Raw genomic sequence first — 21383 nt, 5'->3', positions numbered from 1 at the left:
GAATTATTAAATAAATAACATTTTTATTTAATATAAACTGGGGTTCAAATATTATTTCAATTATTTCGAAGTGAAACGTCTAACGTTTCAACTTCAAACAACATTTTTCGATTAAAAAAAATTATCGGTTTAATGGCCACCCTGATTTTTACATTCTCATTTATGAGAGGGTAATGTAATCGTCCAAATTTTCGATCTTTGGTTTTTAACGGATCTTTACGTTTCGGCACTCACAGAATCCGAAAATCATCAAATTGTATCGGTGCCTGCCTGTCTGTATGTATGTACGGTTACCTGAATGTTGTAGCCACGCTAAGTTTGAAGACTTGGTCCAATCAAGTCAGCCTTTAATACACTTCTTAAGGTTCCCAAAATGAAGACTATGTTCGTTGAGCAGATATTTCCAACCAAAATGAAAAAATTTAGAGCATTTTTAAAATTTGAAAAAAAATTTGTTTTCAAATTTAAATTTTGTTGTCAAAGTTTTTTATAGGTGGGTAGAAGGCTTGCAAATTATCCAAATAAAATTTTTAATTTCGATGAAAATTAGAATAGTTATATACTTTTGAAAATTTTTAAAATGTTCAGAAAAATACATATTTTTCTAAAAGATTAGAAAATTTTATTCAAATTCATGACTAGATATCAAATATATTTAGAAACTATGTCAGTTAAATTATTCAATTAGACAAAAATTCAAAAAGTTTGAGCTTTTTCAAAATTTGAATAAAAATTTTTTATGAGTTTAGAAATTTTAGTCAATTTTTCTGATACACGTCAAAAATAATTGGAAATTATTCTAATGACATTTTTGAATTCGATAAAACTTCAAAAAGTTATATGCTTTTGAACATTTTGAAAATGTTCTAAAAAAGAAAATTTTTTTTTTTAATAATTTAAGAAATATCAATGCAAATTTCTACTAGATTAGTAAAAAATAAATAATATACCCTTATTTTTTCAGTAATTATTTATGTTTTAAAAAATGTTTAAATTCAAAAATGCTATCAGGGTGGCTACACAAAATAATTTTCACGTTATGGTCATTGAGTAAATTTAAATCATTAGGTCAATAACGTTTTATTTAACGGAAACTGAGGTTCAAATATTCTGTTGAAGAATCATCGAGTCTTCCAAATTTAATAAGTATTTCAATCTTTAAATATTAAATAATTTCTAAGTTCATGTGAAACGTCTAATTTTTTAACTTCAAACTTTCTTTTCATGCCTAATATAAAATCGCAATAATTATACAATTTGCGAATAAGAAAAAAAAAACAAGAAAATAGAAGAATTTCGATTGGCAAAAAAAAATGAAAAAAATTGCACAACAATCCTTATTTTAAAAATACTTGTTTCATAAATTATTAGTATTATTACATAGTTTTTTATTTTGAAAAATAACGTAACAATAAAAATTTATTTCTATAACTTCACCAATAAAAACTTATTTACTTAAAATTAAACAATGTACCTGCCAGGACATAAAAATAAGATTTTTCTCAAATAAAAAAATTCTAGGTTCAGTGGAAACCCTTTATCTTTTCAATGGCATATTTACATTTAAAAATGTGTTTTAATTGAAAAAAAATGTCAAGGTGGCTACACAAATCACTTTCACTATATGACCATTCATTCAATTTAACTTATTGGGCAAATAACGCTTTATTCAACGAAAACTGATCTTCAAATGTTTTATCAAAAGATCATAAAGTCTTTTTCAAATTTAAGAATTCAAATATTTGAAAATCAGATAATTTCTAAGTTAAACTTTTAATTTTTCAACTTAAAACTTTCTTTTCATGTTTGACGCAGAAAATACAATAATTATGTAATTTCTGGGGGGGGGGGAGGAAAAGAATTCAAATTAGAAAATAAAATAACTAATTCATAACATCCGTATTTTAACAATTTGTCTTTCACAACTCAATAACTAGTTTTTTTATTTTAAAAAATAATTTCACAAGAAACGTTTTTTCTATAATTACTTTAATAAAAAATTATTTACTAAAAATTAAGCAATACCCCAGCCAGGGCATAAATCCATGATTTTCTCGATTTTAGAAAATTCTCGGTCCAGTGGCCATCCTGGATATGAATTATATTGAAGGAGAATTAATAATCTTCATGGTTGTAAAATAGGAAAATAAATATTTATTGCAAGCACAACACGCTTGTGAGTTTTTATCAAAGTTACAAATTAAAGTATGCAAAAGAAAGAAAACGTGAATATTAGAAATAAACTGGTCCACTAATTTAATCAAAGTCCTAAAGTTTACGCGTACTTTATACAAATTTTATTCTTCTATATGACTTTTACTCTATTATACAAACCCGAAATGCCTAAGAAGTTAATATGCTATAAAAACTTCCTACTTTATTTTCAATTAAAATTTAAAAAATGTATAATAACTTTTATGATAAAAAGTTTGGACGGCCTCTCCTAATTTCAATTGGTGATAACCTAATTCTAATTTTTAAAAATGTATAAAAATCGATTTTACACTTTAAGTTGTACCAAACCTGTCTAAAATCTTGACAGAATTCCGATAAATTATTCGAATATCTACTTTAATTATTATGCTTTTTATTTTTTTGAGAGAAAAATCACTAATTTTTATTGAGTAATTTCGAAAAACGTGAATATTCCAAAATCGATCCAAGAATCCGTTTTCTTTCTTCTCTTTATTTTCTCATTGTTTATCTCGATTTGCACGATTTTGATAAGATAACATACCGTTAAAATATCGCAAGAAAATCTAACGCTTACAGATATATTTTACCAAAATCATTGGTAAGTAACACATTATTTTCTTAGAAACACAAATATTTTCTCAATTGACAAACTACGTTTCAGGAAATTTAAGCGAACTGCAAATACGAAAAAATACAAATTATGATAGATCTTTATTCTTCTAAAGCGTAGTAAAAAGTCAAATAATTGCGAGCAGCAATTTGAGTCTATCTGCAGTATCAAATAAGTGCGCTCTTATAAATTGTACCTCTTCCTTCATTCTCTATCGTACAAAGTTGTTAAAACTATTTAAAAAATACTGGGATCTGTAGACATTTACTTATATCAAAACTATCTTATCGATTTCTGTTTAGGCTGAACGAGATACTTAATGACAGTCGGCAAGTGTCTGAGCTTTTCTCTCACGGCGAATGGTACATCTGCATTTTGCTGGCTACTGTGACTGTATCTCATCACGCTTCCGTTATTGTTTTCGTATATTATTCCGCCTCCATAACTCTGAGGACTTACCTGAAAATTTCAACATGAAATTATCAGTACCAAATCTTACAGAAACTATAAATTATCAAGTTTTACGAAACAAGGTCAAGTTTAATCAGGGCTAGCACTCACTTCAGAAATCAAAAATAGTTTCAATAGTGGCAAAACATTTTTAAAATAATAAACTTATACATAAAAAAGGATCACAGCGCAAAAAGAGCTCAAAAAGGGAGAAATAGGGAAAATTTTTCACACAAAAAAAGGGAACAAATAGGGAAAATATTAACCATTCATTTTTACATTTATAAAAGAAACAATATTTTTATAAGAAATCTTACAGCCTAAAATAGTTTAAACTAACAGTAAAGGCACACGCGCAAACCGTGTGTTCACGTACCTTCATTTTTATTTTATAATATTCAAAATAAACTATTTACAAATCCATAATAATACATTTTTAAATATTAAGAGTTCTAGACATTTTTTTATATAAAATCTTTCGAAATTCTTTGGAATCTTTTCAAATAACTTAAATAAATTTTTATTTATTCTCTAAAAAATCCTATAAAATCTCTTGAAAACGTGAAAATCCATTCAAATAAGTAGAAATAATTGAAAATTTCTGGAATATGAATTAAATTTATTCACTAAACTTCTCTTTAAAAACGCGCTTAAATAAAAAGCACTACCCTGGATTTTTACTTTATAATATTAAAAACATATACCACATATTTAACAATCCATAATATCACATTTTCAAATAATAAAGAATTCTAAAAATGTTCCAAGCAAGTTAAATAGTTTATTAAATGATTAATTATATTTAGTAAGATATATTTGAAAAACTCTTACTTTCGCAATCTTCAATTAAAAATGGTTAATATTTGAAAAATGTACATATACAATTGACAATTCAAAAATTTTTGAATTAAGACTACTCTAATATTATAAAATTAAAATTGCTTAATTTCAAACACCATCAATTACAAATTGACTAAGCACCAAAAACAATATCTACTTGAAATTTTAATATTTAATTTTTTTAAACTGCGCTTTTCGATGAACTGTTAAGAGCTGGTTTTTGAGACTTTTTTTAGTAAGTTTTTTTTAACGAAGAAAATTATTATTATTATGTAAATTCTAAACCTAATTTATAGAAGTGCTAATTTGAATACAACTTTTTAATTAAATTTTGTACACCAGAGTTGCTACAGAATTTTTATTCAGGAATTCCAGGTCTTTTCAAGATTTTTTCAAAGGAAATGAAAAAAAAATTTAAACTTACGCTGACTGCTCAATTCCAGGCAAATTGATAGATCTTTAGAGGAAAAAACGATATAATCATAAAAAAAAATAATCACATAAAATGTTTTTTATGGAAAATTTATATTGCCAATTAATATTTTTCTTAACGAAGCTCTGTCCAACAGACTTACGAAGATATATAAAATGTTTGGAAATTAATTTCTAGTTCACTGATTTCAATAAAATTAATAAATTCCCTCCAAACAGAATAAATTACATTTTCAAAGCATTTTTAAATTCCAAGAATTTATAAATGGGCTTTGAATTAATTGAAAATAACTTCACTTATTTTGGATAAAAAATTCAAAAAGTGATCGCATTTGGTAAACTATTAATACTTCTTTTTTCTGAATTTTAAAATTCTATGTGAGGATATTTATAGTATTACAAAAGACGAACAATTTATCCTGATAACTTTTTTCGATAAAAATAAAATTCTCAGAGTTATAGAATTTTCAACATTTTAAAAATCACTGCAAAATCAAAATTTGAAGCCAAACAACGCGAGATATAAAAAAGTCTAGAGACGAAAAACATAGCCTTTTTAAAGCCCTACAAAATTATCATAACAAATTTTTGGATTTTTTTGGAAAATCGAAAATTCAAATTTTGATTGCACCAAAAATACTGAAAAATAAAAAATTCCATTTTGGGGTCGAACTATGTCGAATACGAAAAAAATGACTTAACAAAAATAGTTTAACCGAAAAAGAGCTAACAGTTGTTATAATTCACTTTTTATAGGACGCGTAATTTTGATTTTAATCATAAAAATGACATTAAATATAGAAATGAAAAATTTGTGGAAAAACGACAAAAGATACGAAAACAAATTGATAGAAAAGTTATTCACTTAAAAAGAGATACAATTTTGTAATAACTTATTACATTCTCATCATTTATGATTGTAAAAGTATTAGAATTGCCCGAAATTTGGCACCACAACATTCAAGTTTTGAATTAACGACACAAAATATTTTAAAAAGTCTGAAAGAGAAATTATAGCTTATGATTCAAAAATATACATTCAAACATGTCCGTCAAGAGATCTTTTTGATCAAGTTTCATTTAGACATTCCAAATGCAAAGAATAAATGTCCGAGCGCCAAGCGAGAGGTAACCCATTATCGATCGCGAAGCATGAGATTGGACAGACGTGCGCCCTAAACGCGCTCAAACTCAAAAGTAGAAAAATTTCCATTTTCTGATCCGTTGTTTAATTTTAACTTAATTCTTTCTTATAATCGAATCTTTTCTATTTGAATTCGTGCTAATTGGGAATGGATTTCCAATTAGAGCTATCTTTAAAACAGAAATTTTTAAATTCAAAACTATGATATTTCTAAAGGATAAATACTTTTATTAACAGTACGTTTGAAATGTGAATTTGTTTAATTTTTAGTATTTGAATTTAAAACTATTCGATTTTGGGCGTTTTCTACTTTAAAAAATCCAATCTATAATTGTTACAAATTAAAATAATAGAATACTGATATACTTTTCTTTAAAAAGTCGAAAACATCGTTCAATCCGATGCCTTGGATGGAACGTAATAAAGAAGAGATGAGTTTATAGTAGTTTCAATTAATTTTCGTATATTTTAATGTCTATGGCTATATATAATGGCTATGGCAGACATTAGGATGATTTAAGCAAAAAATTATTCTCGGATTTAAACATGGACACTAATTAAGGCAGTTGTACTTTTTAATTAACAAATTAATAAAAGAAATTTAATTTGGATATGATTTAGAGGTCTCCTCCTGAAGTTTTGTCCTTTCATTGATTTTTTGTTGTTTTTATGTTCTCAATATATTTTAACTGCATAATATTTAATTCTTATACATATAAAGTTACCCTCTTTTATATTACCATCATTGTAAATAATTTATTGGACATTTTAGTACTTTTTAAAATTTATTTATTATATTTTGTACTGAACGCATCATATCTCAAATTCTTATAGAAAAATGTGAAACAAGTAAGATAAAATTAGGATTTTCATTAAACATTCGTTTATTTTTAAATTTGCATTAAATAATGTACAATGGTGGCAATGTAAAAGGAAACAATTCTATATACATATACACAAATATAACATTACGACTGTCTAAAAAAGACAAAAATCAAATAGGTGACCTGTAAATAATATCCGATTTTCAATCTTTATTAAAAACTGGTTGAATGAAAGAGTACGACTTAGGTTAGTGTGCGTATTCAGATTAAAAAATAATTTGTTTTGCCTTATAAAATGAAACATTCTAGTAGACATGTTATTTTAGCCAATAATCGAATTTCGAAAAGATTTTAAAAGCGAAAATGTGGAAATAGTGGCATTAGCGGGCAATTACGAGAAAAATAGTAGCATTTTTTTAAATTAGTGTCAATAGTGACGTGAGTCCGAGTCCGGATTTTTCTAAAGATAAATACAAGGCAAAAAATCTTACAGTGAGAGCAGAACCATCTTTGAAATCGACTCTGACATCGCCAGATGGCAATTGCATGGCCATTCCAATTCCAGGAACTACAACTTTACTCATCTCCGAGCAAGACATTTGAACGGAATTCAGTCTTCTCGATCGAGATGCAACTGTCGATACCACAGAGCAACTGGCATCGAAGGAAGGCATCTTAAATTAAAAGGGACATTGCTTCAAATATTAAAAGAATTTTATGGTTATAAACAGTAGATAAAGGGCGTTCCTTGGCCAACTTGGAGACCATCTGACAGCTGAAGTGGTTTATCTCCGTTCCAAGATTCTAGAACGCTCTCAAATGGTACCAAATGACGTCATAAAATTATATTGCAGGGTGAAAATTTAATTAGAAAAATTTCCTGATTTTTCTCTAAACAAATTTTCATTTTTCCCCACCATTAACATTAAAATACGCAAATTTTAATCTCGTAATATTTTTAATATATTATTATAAACACAATAAAACAATATTTCAGATATAAATTAAATTTTTTAAATTTTTATTCATGTATTTTAAACAAACAAAAGACTTTTCTACCATAGAACATGAATTTTCAACAAAAAAGTGTAAAAGTTAATATTTCAAAAATAATGAATTTTAATACCAAAAAGGCGAATTTTCAATAAAGAAAGATTTTTCAGTTGCGAAAGAAAACAAATTCACCTAAATTGTTAAACCTCAGAGCCACACGACGAATTTTCTGTACAAGAATAAAATTGTCAACTAGAAAATATGATTTTTCAGGAAAAAATAATTTTCAAACAAAAACATCAATCTTCACTAAAAAAAATTGGCGAAGTAGTTGAACTTTTACGCAAGCAGTTGAATTTTTAATTAAAAACGCTGAATTTTCAATAAAATAGTTAAACTTTCAACAAAAGAGATAAATTTGCAACTAAAAATATGAATATTCAACAAAAAATGGTTTCTTAATAAAGTGATTCAACTCAAAATTTTGAGAAAAGAAAAGTTGAATCCTCAAGCCAAGTAGATTAATTTTCAACCAAACAGATCCATTTTTATCGAAGAAAGATCAAATTCATACTAAAATAGATGAATTTTTAAATAAAAAATACAACTTTTCAAATAATTATTTTTGAATTTTCATCCAAAAAATATTTGAGTTTTAAACAAGAAGTAAATTTAAAAAAAACAGTTGAATTTTCAACGAAAACGGATGATTTTTTAACAAAATTGTTGAATTTTTAACCAAATATTTACATTTTTATCAAAGAAAGATTCAATTTCTGTTAAAATAGATGAATTTAAAACATAAAAGAAAAGAACATTTTTCAAAAAATAGTTGAATTATCAACCAAAAAACATTTCATTCGACTTTTCAACATCAAAATATGATATTTAAAAAAAAAGTAAATTTTCTACAAAATAGCTAAATTTTAACAAAAACAGGATATTTTTGAATAAAACTGTTGAATTTTCACATAAAGAGTTGAATTTTTATCCCAAAAATATGAAATTTCCACTAAAGGATAATTTTTTTTTAAAAGACAATTTAAAAAAATGGTTTTATTTTTATCTACAAAAAAAATAGTTGACTTTTCAATACCAAAATATTAATTTCAAACAACAAGTCAATGTTCTACGTAATAGTTGAATTTTCAACCAAAGAGGATTATTTTAAAACAAAATTGTTGAATATTCAACCAAACAGTTGCATTTTTATCTAAGAAAGATGACATTTCTGATGAAATAGATGAATTTTTAAACTGAAAAGACAAATTAAAAAAAACAGTTGAATTGTTATCCGAAAAAGATTTGAATTATTATTTTTATCACCAAAGCATGAATTTAATTCAAAAAGTAAACTTGCTACGAAATAGTTGAATTTTCGACCTAAAAGGATGAATTTTCAACAAAAAAATTGAATTTACAAACAAAATAGATGACTTTTTAGCAAAATTTTTGAATTTTCAAACAAATTATAAAATGTATAACGGAAAACATAATATTCAGGAAGAAGCAACTACAAAGAGAAATATAAAAAAAAACACGGAAATATTTAAGACAAAAAATATTTGCTGCTGGATTTCGTATCGAAACTTTTTTTTAATGTAACAAAATTGGTGCACAAAAGTGCACAAACATGTTGAACTTTCGAAAAATGTAAAACAACAACTTTGAAATTCAAGATGGATGTCTCAAAATGGCGAATTAAAAAAAATGAAATTGTTATTTCTACCCTCAAGTGACAGCAATGAATTTGACTATTACCCAAACAAACTATTTTTTGTCATGGTTTTTCGGGTCACTTGTTACAGATCTGGCAGCGAAATTGCAAACTTAATTTGTTTAAACTATTTGTCCAAACAAATTATTGCTTAAAATTAGATTGTTCACAAGATGCATATGCTTTTCATAATTTTTGGGTCCGCGGAGTACGAATGTGGCGTAAAATATGCAAAATCAATGTGTTTAAACAATTTTTTAACAAATTGTTGCAATATTCCCTTCTGTCAGCCGCCGTATTTGACGTTTACCAACTGACACCGCATGGAGGTCGAAGGATAGACAATGACTCAGCCAACGAACAGTTTACTACTAGTGTTCACTACGCAAATGAATTGCGCAAAAAAAGAAATGAATTTCACAAATCTGATACATCCAATGCTGAGAGTTCATTCCGGTCCCAGAATGTATTCAACAAGAGGTGAAAGATTTTTCAGAACAGTTATAAAGAATACAAAAATACAAAAAGATTTAAAAATAAAAGAAATAATAAAAATAAATTAATTAAAAAAATGTCTATCCTTCGACCTCCACGCGGTGACATGGCGTTAACGTCAAATACGGCGGTTGAAAGAAGCGAATATTGCAAAAATTTGTTAAAAAATTGTTTAAAAAATTGTTTTAATACATTGATTTTGCAAATCTAATGCCAGATTCGTACTCAGCGGACTAAAAAACCATGAAAAGCATATGCATCTTGTGAACAATCTAATTCTTCGGAATTCTTTGTTTAAACAAATAGTTTAAACAAATTATTTTTGCAATTTCGTGGCCAGATTTGTAATAAGTAACCCAAAAAACTATGAAGAAAATATATAGGTTGTTTGAGTACGGCCTCTAGTCCATGCACCAGAACGACCGGATCTCAGAATGGCCGGCATGAAGCGTTGACCAATTGGAAAATTTACGCGGAAACAGTGTCTTGTTCACGAGTCGAAGTTAGCCGCAGATGAAATTTACTATAGTGCGTGTCACATTTATTGTGAGTGTTTTTTGTTTTCAAAAGTGTTTACCAGTTGAGGTTATAAAAAATAATAAATTATGAACATAATGAGCAGTGTTGATTAATTAAGGGAACATGATGTAAGTATCAATTTTACGTACAGTCTTATACATTTTTTTGTTGCGTTTTTTATATGAAAAGCTTTTTTTGAGGCTTAAAGATTATGTATAACACATACAGCGACTTATATCGTTAACAATGCTTTATTTGCGAAAATTGAATAATTTATAATATTTGTCGGGATGTAAAAGAGGAAGGGAGAATAAAAAAAGAATTTAAAAAAATTTTTAATTATATTTTGTATAGTTCCACATTAAATTATTTTCAATATATATTTGTAAGATGCATACAATTAACAATTTTGATTCAAAATTTATATTAATTTTGCAGATTTACTTAGCATTTATTGTATTTTAAATACTTGTGTACTTAATTTCGCGCTAATAAGCGTTCCGTTCATTTCCAAAGTATTCAAACACATGCACCGAAATGACCGGAACACAAATCGCATAGCAACTTCGACACGACGAAAAAGTTCCTTCTTGTCAAACACAAGTATTTAAAATACAATAAATGCTAAGTATATCTGCAAAATTATTGTAAATTTTGAATCAAAATTGTTAATTGTATGCATGTTACGAGTATATATTGCAAATAATTTAATGTAGAAATATACAAAATATAATTAAAAAATAAAAAATTCTTTTTTTTATTCTCCCTCCACTTTTACATCCAGACAAATATTATAAATTATTCAATTTTCGCAAATGAAACATTGTTAAATATATAAGACGGTGTATGCGTTGTACATAATATTAAAGCATCAAATAAAACTTTTCATATAAAAAACGCAAAAAAAATGTATAAAGCTGTACGTAAAATTGATGCATCAGGTTCCCTTAATTCATCAACACTGCTCATTATGTTCATAATTTATTATTTTTTATAACCTCAACTGGTAAACACTTAAAAAAAACACAACAAATGTGACAGGCACTACAGTAAATTTCATCTGCGTTTTACTTCGGCTCGAGAACAAGGCACTGTTTCCGCGGAATGAAGCGGTCAACGCTTCATTCCGGCCATTCTGAGATCCGGTCGTTCTGGTACATGGACTGGAGGCCTAATAGTCAAATTTACTGCTGTCACTTGAGGGTAGAAATAACAATTTCTTTTTTTTTAATTCGCCATCTTCAGACATCCATCTTGAATTTCAAAGTTGTTGTTATACATTTTTTGAAAGTTCAACATGTTTGTGCACTTTTGCGCACCAATTTTGTTACATTCAAAAAAATTTTCATTACGAAATACAGCAGCAATAATTTTATGTCTTTTATTTTTCCGTGTTTTTTGTCATAAATGCCGCCATATTGAATTTCCTGGTAAACAAGCAATTATTTTTACAACTTTATTTTGTAGAGCGGTCTTGAAAACATAAGTATGTTGAGTTTCAAACATATGCGACATGTTTTACCACCGCAACTGCATCAGCAAAGTTAAGCTTAGTTTTTCGGTGTTTGGGCGTTAATGGGTTAATTAAAGTTGTACACTATTCCCTTACTTATTACTCTAAATCCCTTACTTTTCCCTGGCAAATAAAAGTTCCTGATTTTTTTACGCGTAAAGTTAATTCATATTAAATTTCTGTACACTTAATGCGAGTTATTAATTTCATTTCCGAATTTCCAAAAATCCCTACTTGAGCATTTACGTAATTAAAGTACAGTCCCTTAATGTCATTCATTATTGAAAAGATAAGTAACTTATCACAGAAATGAACCATTTCAGCTTGTCAAGCAGTATCGATGTCGGTTATGCACGAAATCTTAGTACAGAAAAGCAGTTTATTTACTGTAAAATAATTAATCTCTCACAGTCTTAATTTCATGAAAAATATGGAAAAGGACGATTCAATATGTATCAAGAAGTAATTGTGGCTGATACTTACAACTGGTGGACTGGCAACTGCAGTTGATACATTTTCTTTCCCTCGCAAACAGGGTGTGTCATTCAATGCCGAAGTTGGCCTACGTCCTATTATTGCTGGAAAACACGAGAACCCAGTCGCAGTTTCCAAGGAAGTTAAAGAAGATTCAAGTAAAAGACAACGTTTGTAGCAATCTGAATATTGATCCAAGTAGTCCTCCAAACTTGAAGGAACGTCCCCTTCTTCATACGTCATTCCCTTATCTTGTATTTTGACAACGCCGTCTACACGAATCACCTGAAAATGAATCCATCCAGCTATTAAATATTCCGATGTAATAACATTACTTATGTTGTTCAGAAAGGACATAAATAATTGCAGAAGCAAAATCAGGGTGACCGTCTTAATCACATAAAAAAATTCCCGATCTTAATAATAATTTTAATAAACTGAACAAGTCTTACATTACTATTTCAATTTTAACACATTAAAAATCCTTAAAAAGCATCAAAATTTTATTTCGAAATCTTGAAACAACTAGATCAGGGGTCTTCAAAGGTAGATCCTGTATCTACTAGCGATCCCAGGCCAATAGGCCGGATCTACTCATTTTTGACTCAGAACAGTCAAAACTCTTTACCTTATTTTTTGCCGCTGGGAACCCTTAAACTCGAGACCCTTATTTCTATTCGAAACTTCACGCTAAAATTGAGAATCAAGAAATAAAATAATTAATGTTTAGTTTTCGTTACTTTAATATTGTTAAATAAAATATTCAATGTAATCGTAATTTTTTATACGCACAATTTAAATTCAATAAAAATTGTTTTGTTTATAAATAATTTAAAATTTAATTTTCAAATTAAATTGAAAAGTAGAAAGAAACTCATGTGTCCTTGAGTTTCTATTGCCTAATATTAAGAACATAATCAATTGTAAAATCCATCATAACAAATGTATCAATTTGTAAAGCTTAACAAATTTTTAAATGGACTTAAATAATTGATTATATTATTATGTATAACAAATAAAAAAAATTAATGATTTACTATTTTTACGATCTGTTAATACAAATTCAAAGAATTTTTCACCTTCAGTTGCGATAGCGTTTTTGAAAACTTTTCTATGAAAAATTCCTTTTTTTAAAAAATTTTTTCGAATTATTTAATTTTAAAGCTTTATAATTTAACAAATTTACATTTTGAGAGGTAAAAATGACGAAAAATTAATTTTTTATCATAAAAAAATATGTGGCATCAATTTTAATTTATTTAAATGTAATAAAATTTTTAATTCTACAATGTAAGCAGCTTTGACTTTGAAACATTCAATATACTTTATAGTATCAAATTAAATTTTTTTTCTATTTAAAAGTGTTAATGCAATTTCAATTCCTTTGAATTTTAAGTAATCAATTTTTAAAGCTTTTAATTTTTCTCTATTTTCGAATCTTTATTCTAACATATTTTTATTTACAGATTCTCGATTTGAAAACAAAAATCTTAAAATTTGAACGCCTTAAATTTATTTTTGACCACTTATTTTGATTATTATTAGTATTTTTTATGATTTAGTATTATTAATGTGGAAAACATTCATTTGTGAACAAATATCGGCAATTGCTTCGTTCAAACACTTTAAATAAAATAGTTTGCATTTCAAGCTCTGTCAAGTTATACCAGAAAAAATGGTTTTCTGAGCCGTTCCAACTAGGATTTTTTTCAAAGAGGTCATAAATTTCCTCTCAATTTCCCGTCGAAAAATAAAATGTAGATCTTGAAAAAGGCCAATCGATTCTGGGTCACGCTGCACCTGTGGATTGTGGAGACCCCTGATCTAGAGGTTGTTTTAAATTTATTCAACTTTCGAATTATTTTTAAAATTTTTTCAGAACTTCTACACATCTTTTAAAATAATTCGAATTCTTCCTAAATTTGTTTGTTTCATTCCTGCGAACTTAAAAATATTTCCCTAAATTCTTCCAGATTCATTTTTGACTATTTTGGAAATCTTTTTAAATGTTTTCTTAAAATTAATTTTTCAAAATAAAAAGTCATTTCGAATTTTCCTAGGAGTCTAAAGAAAATGTGTTTTATTCTTTTGAAGCCTTTCATAATTCTTAAGAAGCTTCTAAATTTTTTTTTCGAAATCTGCAAAAATCTATATATTTTTTTTTTAAATAAGGCCGTGGGCTATTTGCACCGAAATTTTTGTACGAATAGCCGGATTTTGTCTGTACGCGTAGACTTTTGATTGTTGAAACTTCTAAATATCTCTTTACCATACTCGAATTTTTTCTAAGAATAATAAATGTTCAATTTTTATTTATACATCAAAATTCAACAATTTGACTTAAAAATTAAATCTGTTCAAACAAAACAATGAAACTTGTAACGTTCAAAGTTAAGTTCTATTGTTAAGGTTTGAATATTTGATTTATAATTACTGATTTTACATGAACAGTCAAATATTTCTAAATATTAGACAACTGTGATTTTACTTAATTAAAAAATTTTTAATTTTAGACTAAAACAACGTTTAAAATTTAATGAAAGCCTTTGATTGTGAATATATTATTTTGAAGTTATTTTAAAATTAAAAATAGTTTATAAAGTTTCAATTGGGCATTTACATTTATTTAACTACTAAGACTTTTCAATGGAAACAGTTTAACTTTTAACTTCAAAATCTGCAAATTCTATGGTACAATTGTAAACTGATTAAAAATCGTCTCGTAAAATCAATTATTTGCTTTTTAAACTTTAAAGTAAAGTTCAATTTTAACAAATTATTAATTAGTTTATATTCACAGCTGATCAACTAAAAATAATTTTGATCGAAAATCTTCTATTTTAAACACTTCTAATTTTGAATTGTTTAAGTTTTTAAAAATGCATTTTAAAAATCTTCAAATTAAAATTTACTCTTAAGAATTAAAGTTTAAATAGAAGATTTTACAATTCAGAATTCTAAGCTAAATGAAATAATAATTGAAAAAGATACAAATTTAACTAATCATTAAAAAACTGTTGAAATCAAACCTGACCAGATTTAGTTCTGAAAATGTGTCAAATTCCCAGTTAAAAAATAAATTCACTGTCATTGCCGGGTTTCCCGGGCCAGCGGCCACCCTGAAAATTCAAAATAAAATATACCTTCACTCCATCGTAAAAATGTACTTCGCAATCAGGATGAGGACCATTTTCCATAAAAAGGCACTTGGATTTTGGCGTGTAAATCGTCAGTTTCGGAGTCTTTGCTTTAACTAATTTTACAAAACGAGCAGCATATAGATATTTTCTATGATGTCTAGAAGGTAACGTTTCATATGAGTGAATGCTATCCGCGCCTTTAAATGGCAAAGGCAACGGTGCCGATCCCACTTCTTGGGGGTCAACTCTATACAAAACTATTCTTAAACCATCACTTGATATTCTGCAAACATCGGTTACTTTTTCCTACAAAGAAAAAAGAAAAATTCAGATGAATCAAATTCAAAGCCGGGGACTCACTTCAAAGATAAAAAGTAGTTTATCACAAATATTTTTAAAAATAGTAGGTTAAATAGTGTATTGACATTTTTCCAGTATTAAACTTATGTTTAAGCCGAATTTAAAATTGTATAGTCCAAAAACAAAAGTGTCAAATAGAAAATTAATTTTGTTTTTAAGCAGGCCTCACAGTATTTCGCCTTTTTCTCATTTTTCCACCTGAATACGAACTAAATTAATGGAATCCAATAAGAAACTCTTAACTATTTTTGGGTGAAAGCTATTTTTTTCAGTTGAAAAATCTAATTTTAAATTTTTGATGAAGAATTTGTCTTTTTTGGTTCAAAAGTTTACTATTTAGTTAAAAATCGAATTATTTAGTTGCAAATTCAAAGATTTGATTCAATTCTTTTTTCTTGACTAACAGTTTTTGTTGTCACTATTTTGTAGAACGTTCATCTTTTTGGTGTGAAAATTCATCTCTTTATGTAAAATTTTTACCTTTTTTGGTTAGAAATCCAACTGCCTGGTTAAAAATAAACCTATGACGGTTGTAAAATAAATTTTTTGTTGAAAATTTAAACGTTTTGTAGAATATTCGTAATTTGGTTAAAAACTGCAAAAGTCGGGAAAAACTTTTAATATTATTAACATTTTTTTTTAATAAATCAATTTTTTGGTTAAAACCGCAATTGTTTAGTTAAAAATTAATCTGTTTCAATTGGGAATTGAAAGATTTTATTAAAATTTTGTTTTTGCAAACTTAATCCAGTCTTTTTTTATTTTAAATTAACATCTTTTTTTACTGAAAATATCAAATACTACACTTTTCGTTGAAAACTCATCTTTTTAGATTGAAAATCTAATTCCCTAGTTTAAAGTTAAACTACTATCCTGAAAGTGAATTTTTATGTTTGAAGGTTCATAAAATTTCATTTTAAAAAATCTATAAAACATATAAACATTTTTTTTTATCAAATTTGTTTTTAAAATCGAGGATTAATTATCTTTTATAAAAATTTAACTACATTTTTAATTAAAAATGTTTAGGAAATTAAAAAATATAAACTAATAATTATTACAACAAAATTTGGTTGAACATCTCATCCATTCTTCAAACTATTAACTTGAAAATGTATGTAATTGTAGAAAAATCATCTTGTTTGGTAGAAGATAATCTTTTCGTTTAAAAATGTAACTATTTGGTTAAAAATGTATATATTTTATTGGGAATTTATCTTTTTTTGGTAGAAAATTTAATTATTTGGTTGAAAATTAATCTGATTTGATTGACTTTGTTCATTCATAAGAAACAGAGAGATTTTCCATTAGCATTTAGCGGACAATTGTGAGATAATAGTGTCTTTAATGTAATTTTTGTTTTGTTTTGTTTTAAATAGTACAAAAATAGTGTCAATGCTAAAAAAAGTGGAAAATAGTGTCAATAGTAGGATGAGCCCAAGGTCTAAAATTGCAAAATCGAATGTCATAAAACCATGAGATTAAAAACCTTACCGTTGACCCTTTCTTCTTTAGGAACTCTATACAAACTTCTCCATTTTCAAGGATAGTCAGAACCGCATTTTTCGTCTTATGCCTTGTGGGCAGAAGCCTCTCAGAATTGAGGGGAGAAACCTGCAATTTATTGGGAGCATTTTCTTCAGCATCGCCGAAATTGTCAACTTCTCGATCCTTTTTCTTTTGCCTCTGGCTTTTCCGATGATCTTCATTTTCTCCTGTTTGAGATCCACTGTAGTGGTCGCTGTGAGAGAAAATTCTGCTTTTCGGAGGTGGTGGAATCCCGGCAAGAACGGAATTTTCATCCTGGCCATAATTCGGATATTTTGCATGATTGGAAAAATGCTTTTTTGTAAGAGGTTCGCTTCTTGCACTAACTGCTGATCCAACACCAGTGAAAGAAATCGGTAAGATGGGAGTGCAGGAGGTTCTTTCTTCTGACCTTGAACGCATTCGGGGTCGACCACTCGAAGAAGAGGTTCGACCTGAACACCCGAGGCCAGAATCAGACGATATGCTGCCCTTTTCCTGTAAATAACAAAACAAATCATTTCACCTGATTGTAGAATTGAAATATTTAAAATATGATTAATGAAACTCACCCCATTGACTTTGGACTTATCAATTGAAGCTATGAAAGGATGTTTGGAGATATCTCTCAACCTAATTCTCTCTTTCGGATTTTTCTTAAGTAACTTATCAATGAGATCCTTGGCATTTTCGGATAAGTGAGACGGTATCGTGTAATCCGCCATTACTACACGAGTGAGCGTACTTTTAACAGCATCCGTATCGAAAGGTGGCTTCCCAACTAGTAAAGTGTACAACATACACCCCAATCCCCAAACATCAGCTTCCAAGCCATGTGATGATCTTGTAGCAACCTTTAAATATTACAATAATCGAATGATTTACAGTTTTTATAATTTATCAAATATTTCTAAATCGAGGGGTTAATCACTCTTGAAATCTGGTGCACAGGCCTTGGTGAATTATTTTGAAATTCTTTTGAAGGGTTCGGAAATATTTGTACCCTTTGTCAAGTTTTAAAAGCTTTGCGAAATTCTAGTGAAATCTTCTGAAATCTTTGTGAAATATTTTGAAATTTTTGTACAATCTTTTCACATATTTTGAAATATTTGGGCAATTTATACGAAATATTTTTAATCATTCGTAAATATTTTAATTGTTTGTGAAATATTTTGAAATTCTTTGAAATATTCGGAAATATTTGTACCCTTTGCGAACAAAATATTTTCAAATTTCTACGACATTTTTTAAATATTTTTGAAATATTTTTAAATCTTTTGAAATTATTGCGAAAAGTCTGAAATCTTTATACTATTTTGAAATCTTTGTCAACTTTTAAAACCTTTGCGACATATTTGGAGATCTTTGTACATTCTTTGAATTTTTGGCAAAAGATTTCGAAATTTTAGTGAAATCTTTGTGAAATTTTAATGAAATCTTGTAACATATTTCGAAATATTCGGGAAATTTGTATGAAATCTTTGAAATCATACGTAAATCTTTTAATTATTTGTGAAATATTTCACAATGTTTTTAACATCTTTGTAAAATCATTAAAATCAATCTCTCGTTCTAAACCTAATCTGTATTTTACTAAATGTACCTCTGGGGAAATGTAGTTAGGAGTTCCACACATTGTTAAGTGTTTTTCATCCGGCCGCGTTAACTGAGTTGCCAAACCAAAATCCGCTATTTTCTGCAATAAGATTATTAAATTTAAATAACTAAAATTTTTCCTTTAACAGTTAAATTTAAATAAATATAATGAAGGTTTTGTACTTACAACTTGCATGTTCTTCGTCAACAGTAAATTTGACAAAGACATGTCTCTATGGAGTATCTGGTAGGAATGCAGGTACAATAAGCCTTGAACTACTTGTTTAATTATACGCCCAGCTGTAATAAAATATATTATGTTAAAGCCAAAATTACGAAATATGATTTGATGGGTAAACAGGGTTGCTACAAAATCCTGAATTCCAAATTTTCTGACGTTTTTAGTTTTCCCCAGGCGATTTAAATTATTCGATTAGATGTAAAAACAACCTTTAAACCTAGGAGATCAATAATGTTAAAGCACCAAAAAAAATCTAAATTTATTTTAAAGATTTTTAGTGACAACAGTTATACAAAATATTATAAGAAAATATCCACGAGTCACATAAGACATATATAAAATACATAACATTTCAACCAAATCATGAGTTTTTAACTCACAAAGATACATTTTGAACCAAAAATAGACAACTTAATTTTCCATAAAGAAGAAACGAATTTTCAAGAAAATAGTTAAATGTTTAACGAAAATGAAGAATCTTTAATCCAAACAGATGAATTCCCAAAGAAAAGTTTCCGGGTTCATATTCACATAAAAAAAGAGTTTAATATTTCAACAAAAAATAGTTATATTATACCAAGAAATTCGAATTTTCAACTAATTAGATGAATCCTCAACCAAAAACAGACTAATTTTCAAAACAAAAAAAAAGGAATTTTTAACAACAGAGTAGAAGTTTTAACCAAGATAGATTTTTCAGACAATAAAGAGAAAAAGTTTCATGCAAAATGTTGAATATGGAATCCAAAAAGACTGTGATTCTCTGCCAAATAGTTAAATTTTAATTCCTATAATGTAAATTTTTAACATAAAAGTAGAATTTTCAACCAAAAAATATTTATTTTCTACCAAAATAATTGAATTTTCAGCGTAAAAAAGACGATTTTTCAGACAAATATATTAATTTTCATCTAAAAAGGATAAATTTTAAATGGGAGTTACATTTTCAGTTACAAACATTAAGTTTCAACCTAAAAAATACAATTTTTCAAAAAAAAGAGTTAAATATTCAACCAAAGAAATGAATAACAAAATAGTCGAATTTTCAACCCAATGGAAATATTTTTTACCAACTAAAAATATACATTTTCAACCATTTTCTACAAACAAAGACGAATTATGAACAAAATAGCTGAATTTTCACCTAAAACAAATTAAAAATGTTAACCAAACAAATGAATTTTCAAGCAAAAATATGAATTAGTCACTTTGGAAGATACATTTACAAAAAAAGTAATAATTTTCAGTAAAGTCGTTCCATTTTTAACTAAACAGTTGATGTTTACAAAAAGTAAAGATAAATTCTTACTGATAAATGTAGAATTGGATATTTCGACCAAAACAGATTTTAATTTTGAACCAGAAACCGTTGAGTTAATCCGAAAAGACGAATTTTGAACGAAAAAGAATGAATCTTTAACGAAATTGTTGAATTTTCAACAAAATAATAACATTAACTTCAACTTCTTTTTATCGAAAATTTCCTGACTGTCAAATTTTATCCGAGATTCCCTGGTCAGTTTTAAATTCCGTGACTTTCTGTAATTCCCTGACTTGCAGCAACCCTAGTAATTCATAAAATACAAACCGTGTTCCTCTAGCAGAGCACGCGAGCCCTGCATTTTTAGATATCGTTGCAATTCCCCATTGTGGCATAATTCCAAAACTAAGTAAACGTAGTTAGCATCTTCGAAGAAAGTATACACTTCGAGTATTGCGGGATGCTTTAAACGAGAATGTATTGAGACTTCTTGTCGAACTCTACCCACCATCCCAGCTGCTTGCATCAGTTTTTTGTCGATCTGTCCACAAAGTTCAATTGTATTACGAAAGAATTTTTATTACTTCAAAATAGAGAGTACTATTTTTATTAAAAATGAGGCAAAAAAAGTTCACCTTATTGTATTTTCAATTTTGTTTAAAAACTAATAGTAATATTTCCAGTAATCTATCTAAAAAAATTAGTATAACGAGATGTCTCGAAAACCTCGCACTTTATCTTATTTTGGAAAATTTGACTGTCTTTTGAGTGACTTTAAATTGCTCAATTATATTTGTAATTTAAAAATAATGACATTGCTAATTTTCAATTTGGTTACACCAACAGGATGGCCACTATTTTTCAAATTTTCGTCTCCTGGCTTTCTCCCGATTCTCCAGGTAAATATTTGTGATTTATTTCGGGTTGGAAATAAAATTAATTCTCTTTGCGAAACCCATCATTTAATATTTTTTTTATATTTTAATATTTATTAGACACATAAATTTCCTTATCCTACTTATTATATGATTTAAAGTATATAAATATATAA

The 21383-nt window shown here is 27.4% G+C and overlaps 1 protein-coding gene across 1 annotated transcript in view; it reads right to left on the bottom strand.

Moving 5' to 3' along the window:
* Window positions 1–2134: 2134 nt before the first annotated feature.
* LOC117171819 (serine/threonine-protein kinase PLK4) overlaps window positions 2135–21383 on the bottom strand; it is a 22406-nt gene continuing 3157 nt past the window's right edge. Inside the window, exons 3-11 of the mRNA XM_033359448.1 lie at window positions 20660–20873; window positions 19018–19130; window positions 18838–18930; window positions 17807–18088; window positions 17202–17732; window positions 15351–15653; window positions 12217–12492; window positions 6988–7170; window positions 2135–3265 (exon numbers count right to left, since the gene is read on the bottom strand). Of these exons, the coding sequence (XP_033215339.1) occupies window positions 3086–3265; window positions 6988–7170; window positions 12217–12492; window positions 15351–15653; window positions 17202–17732; window positions 17807–18088; window positions 18838–18930; window positions 19018–19130; window positions 20660–20873 (2175 nt within the window). The 3' untranslated portion in view covers window positions 2135–3085. The remainder of the gene's footprint in view (window positions 3266–6987; window positions 7171–12216; window positions 12493–15350; window positions 15654–17201; window positions 17733–17806; window positions 18089–18837; window positions 18931–19017; window positions 19131–20659; window positions 20874–21383) is intronic.

The sequence above is a fragment of the Belonocnema kinseyi genome, chromosome 4 (genome assembly GCF_010883055.1).
Source record: "Belonocnema kinseyi isolate 2016_QV_RU_SX_M_011 chromosome 4, B_treatae_v1, whole genome shotgun sequence".
NCBI classification, from domain to species: Eukaryota; Metazoa; Arthropoda; class Insecta; order Hymenoptera; family Cynipidae; genus Belonocnema; species Belonocnema kinseyi.
The sequence above is the reverse complement of the archived record's forward strand: the minus strand, read 5'-3'. Positions and strand labels throughout refer to the sequence as shown.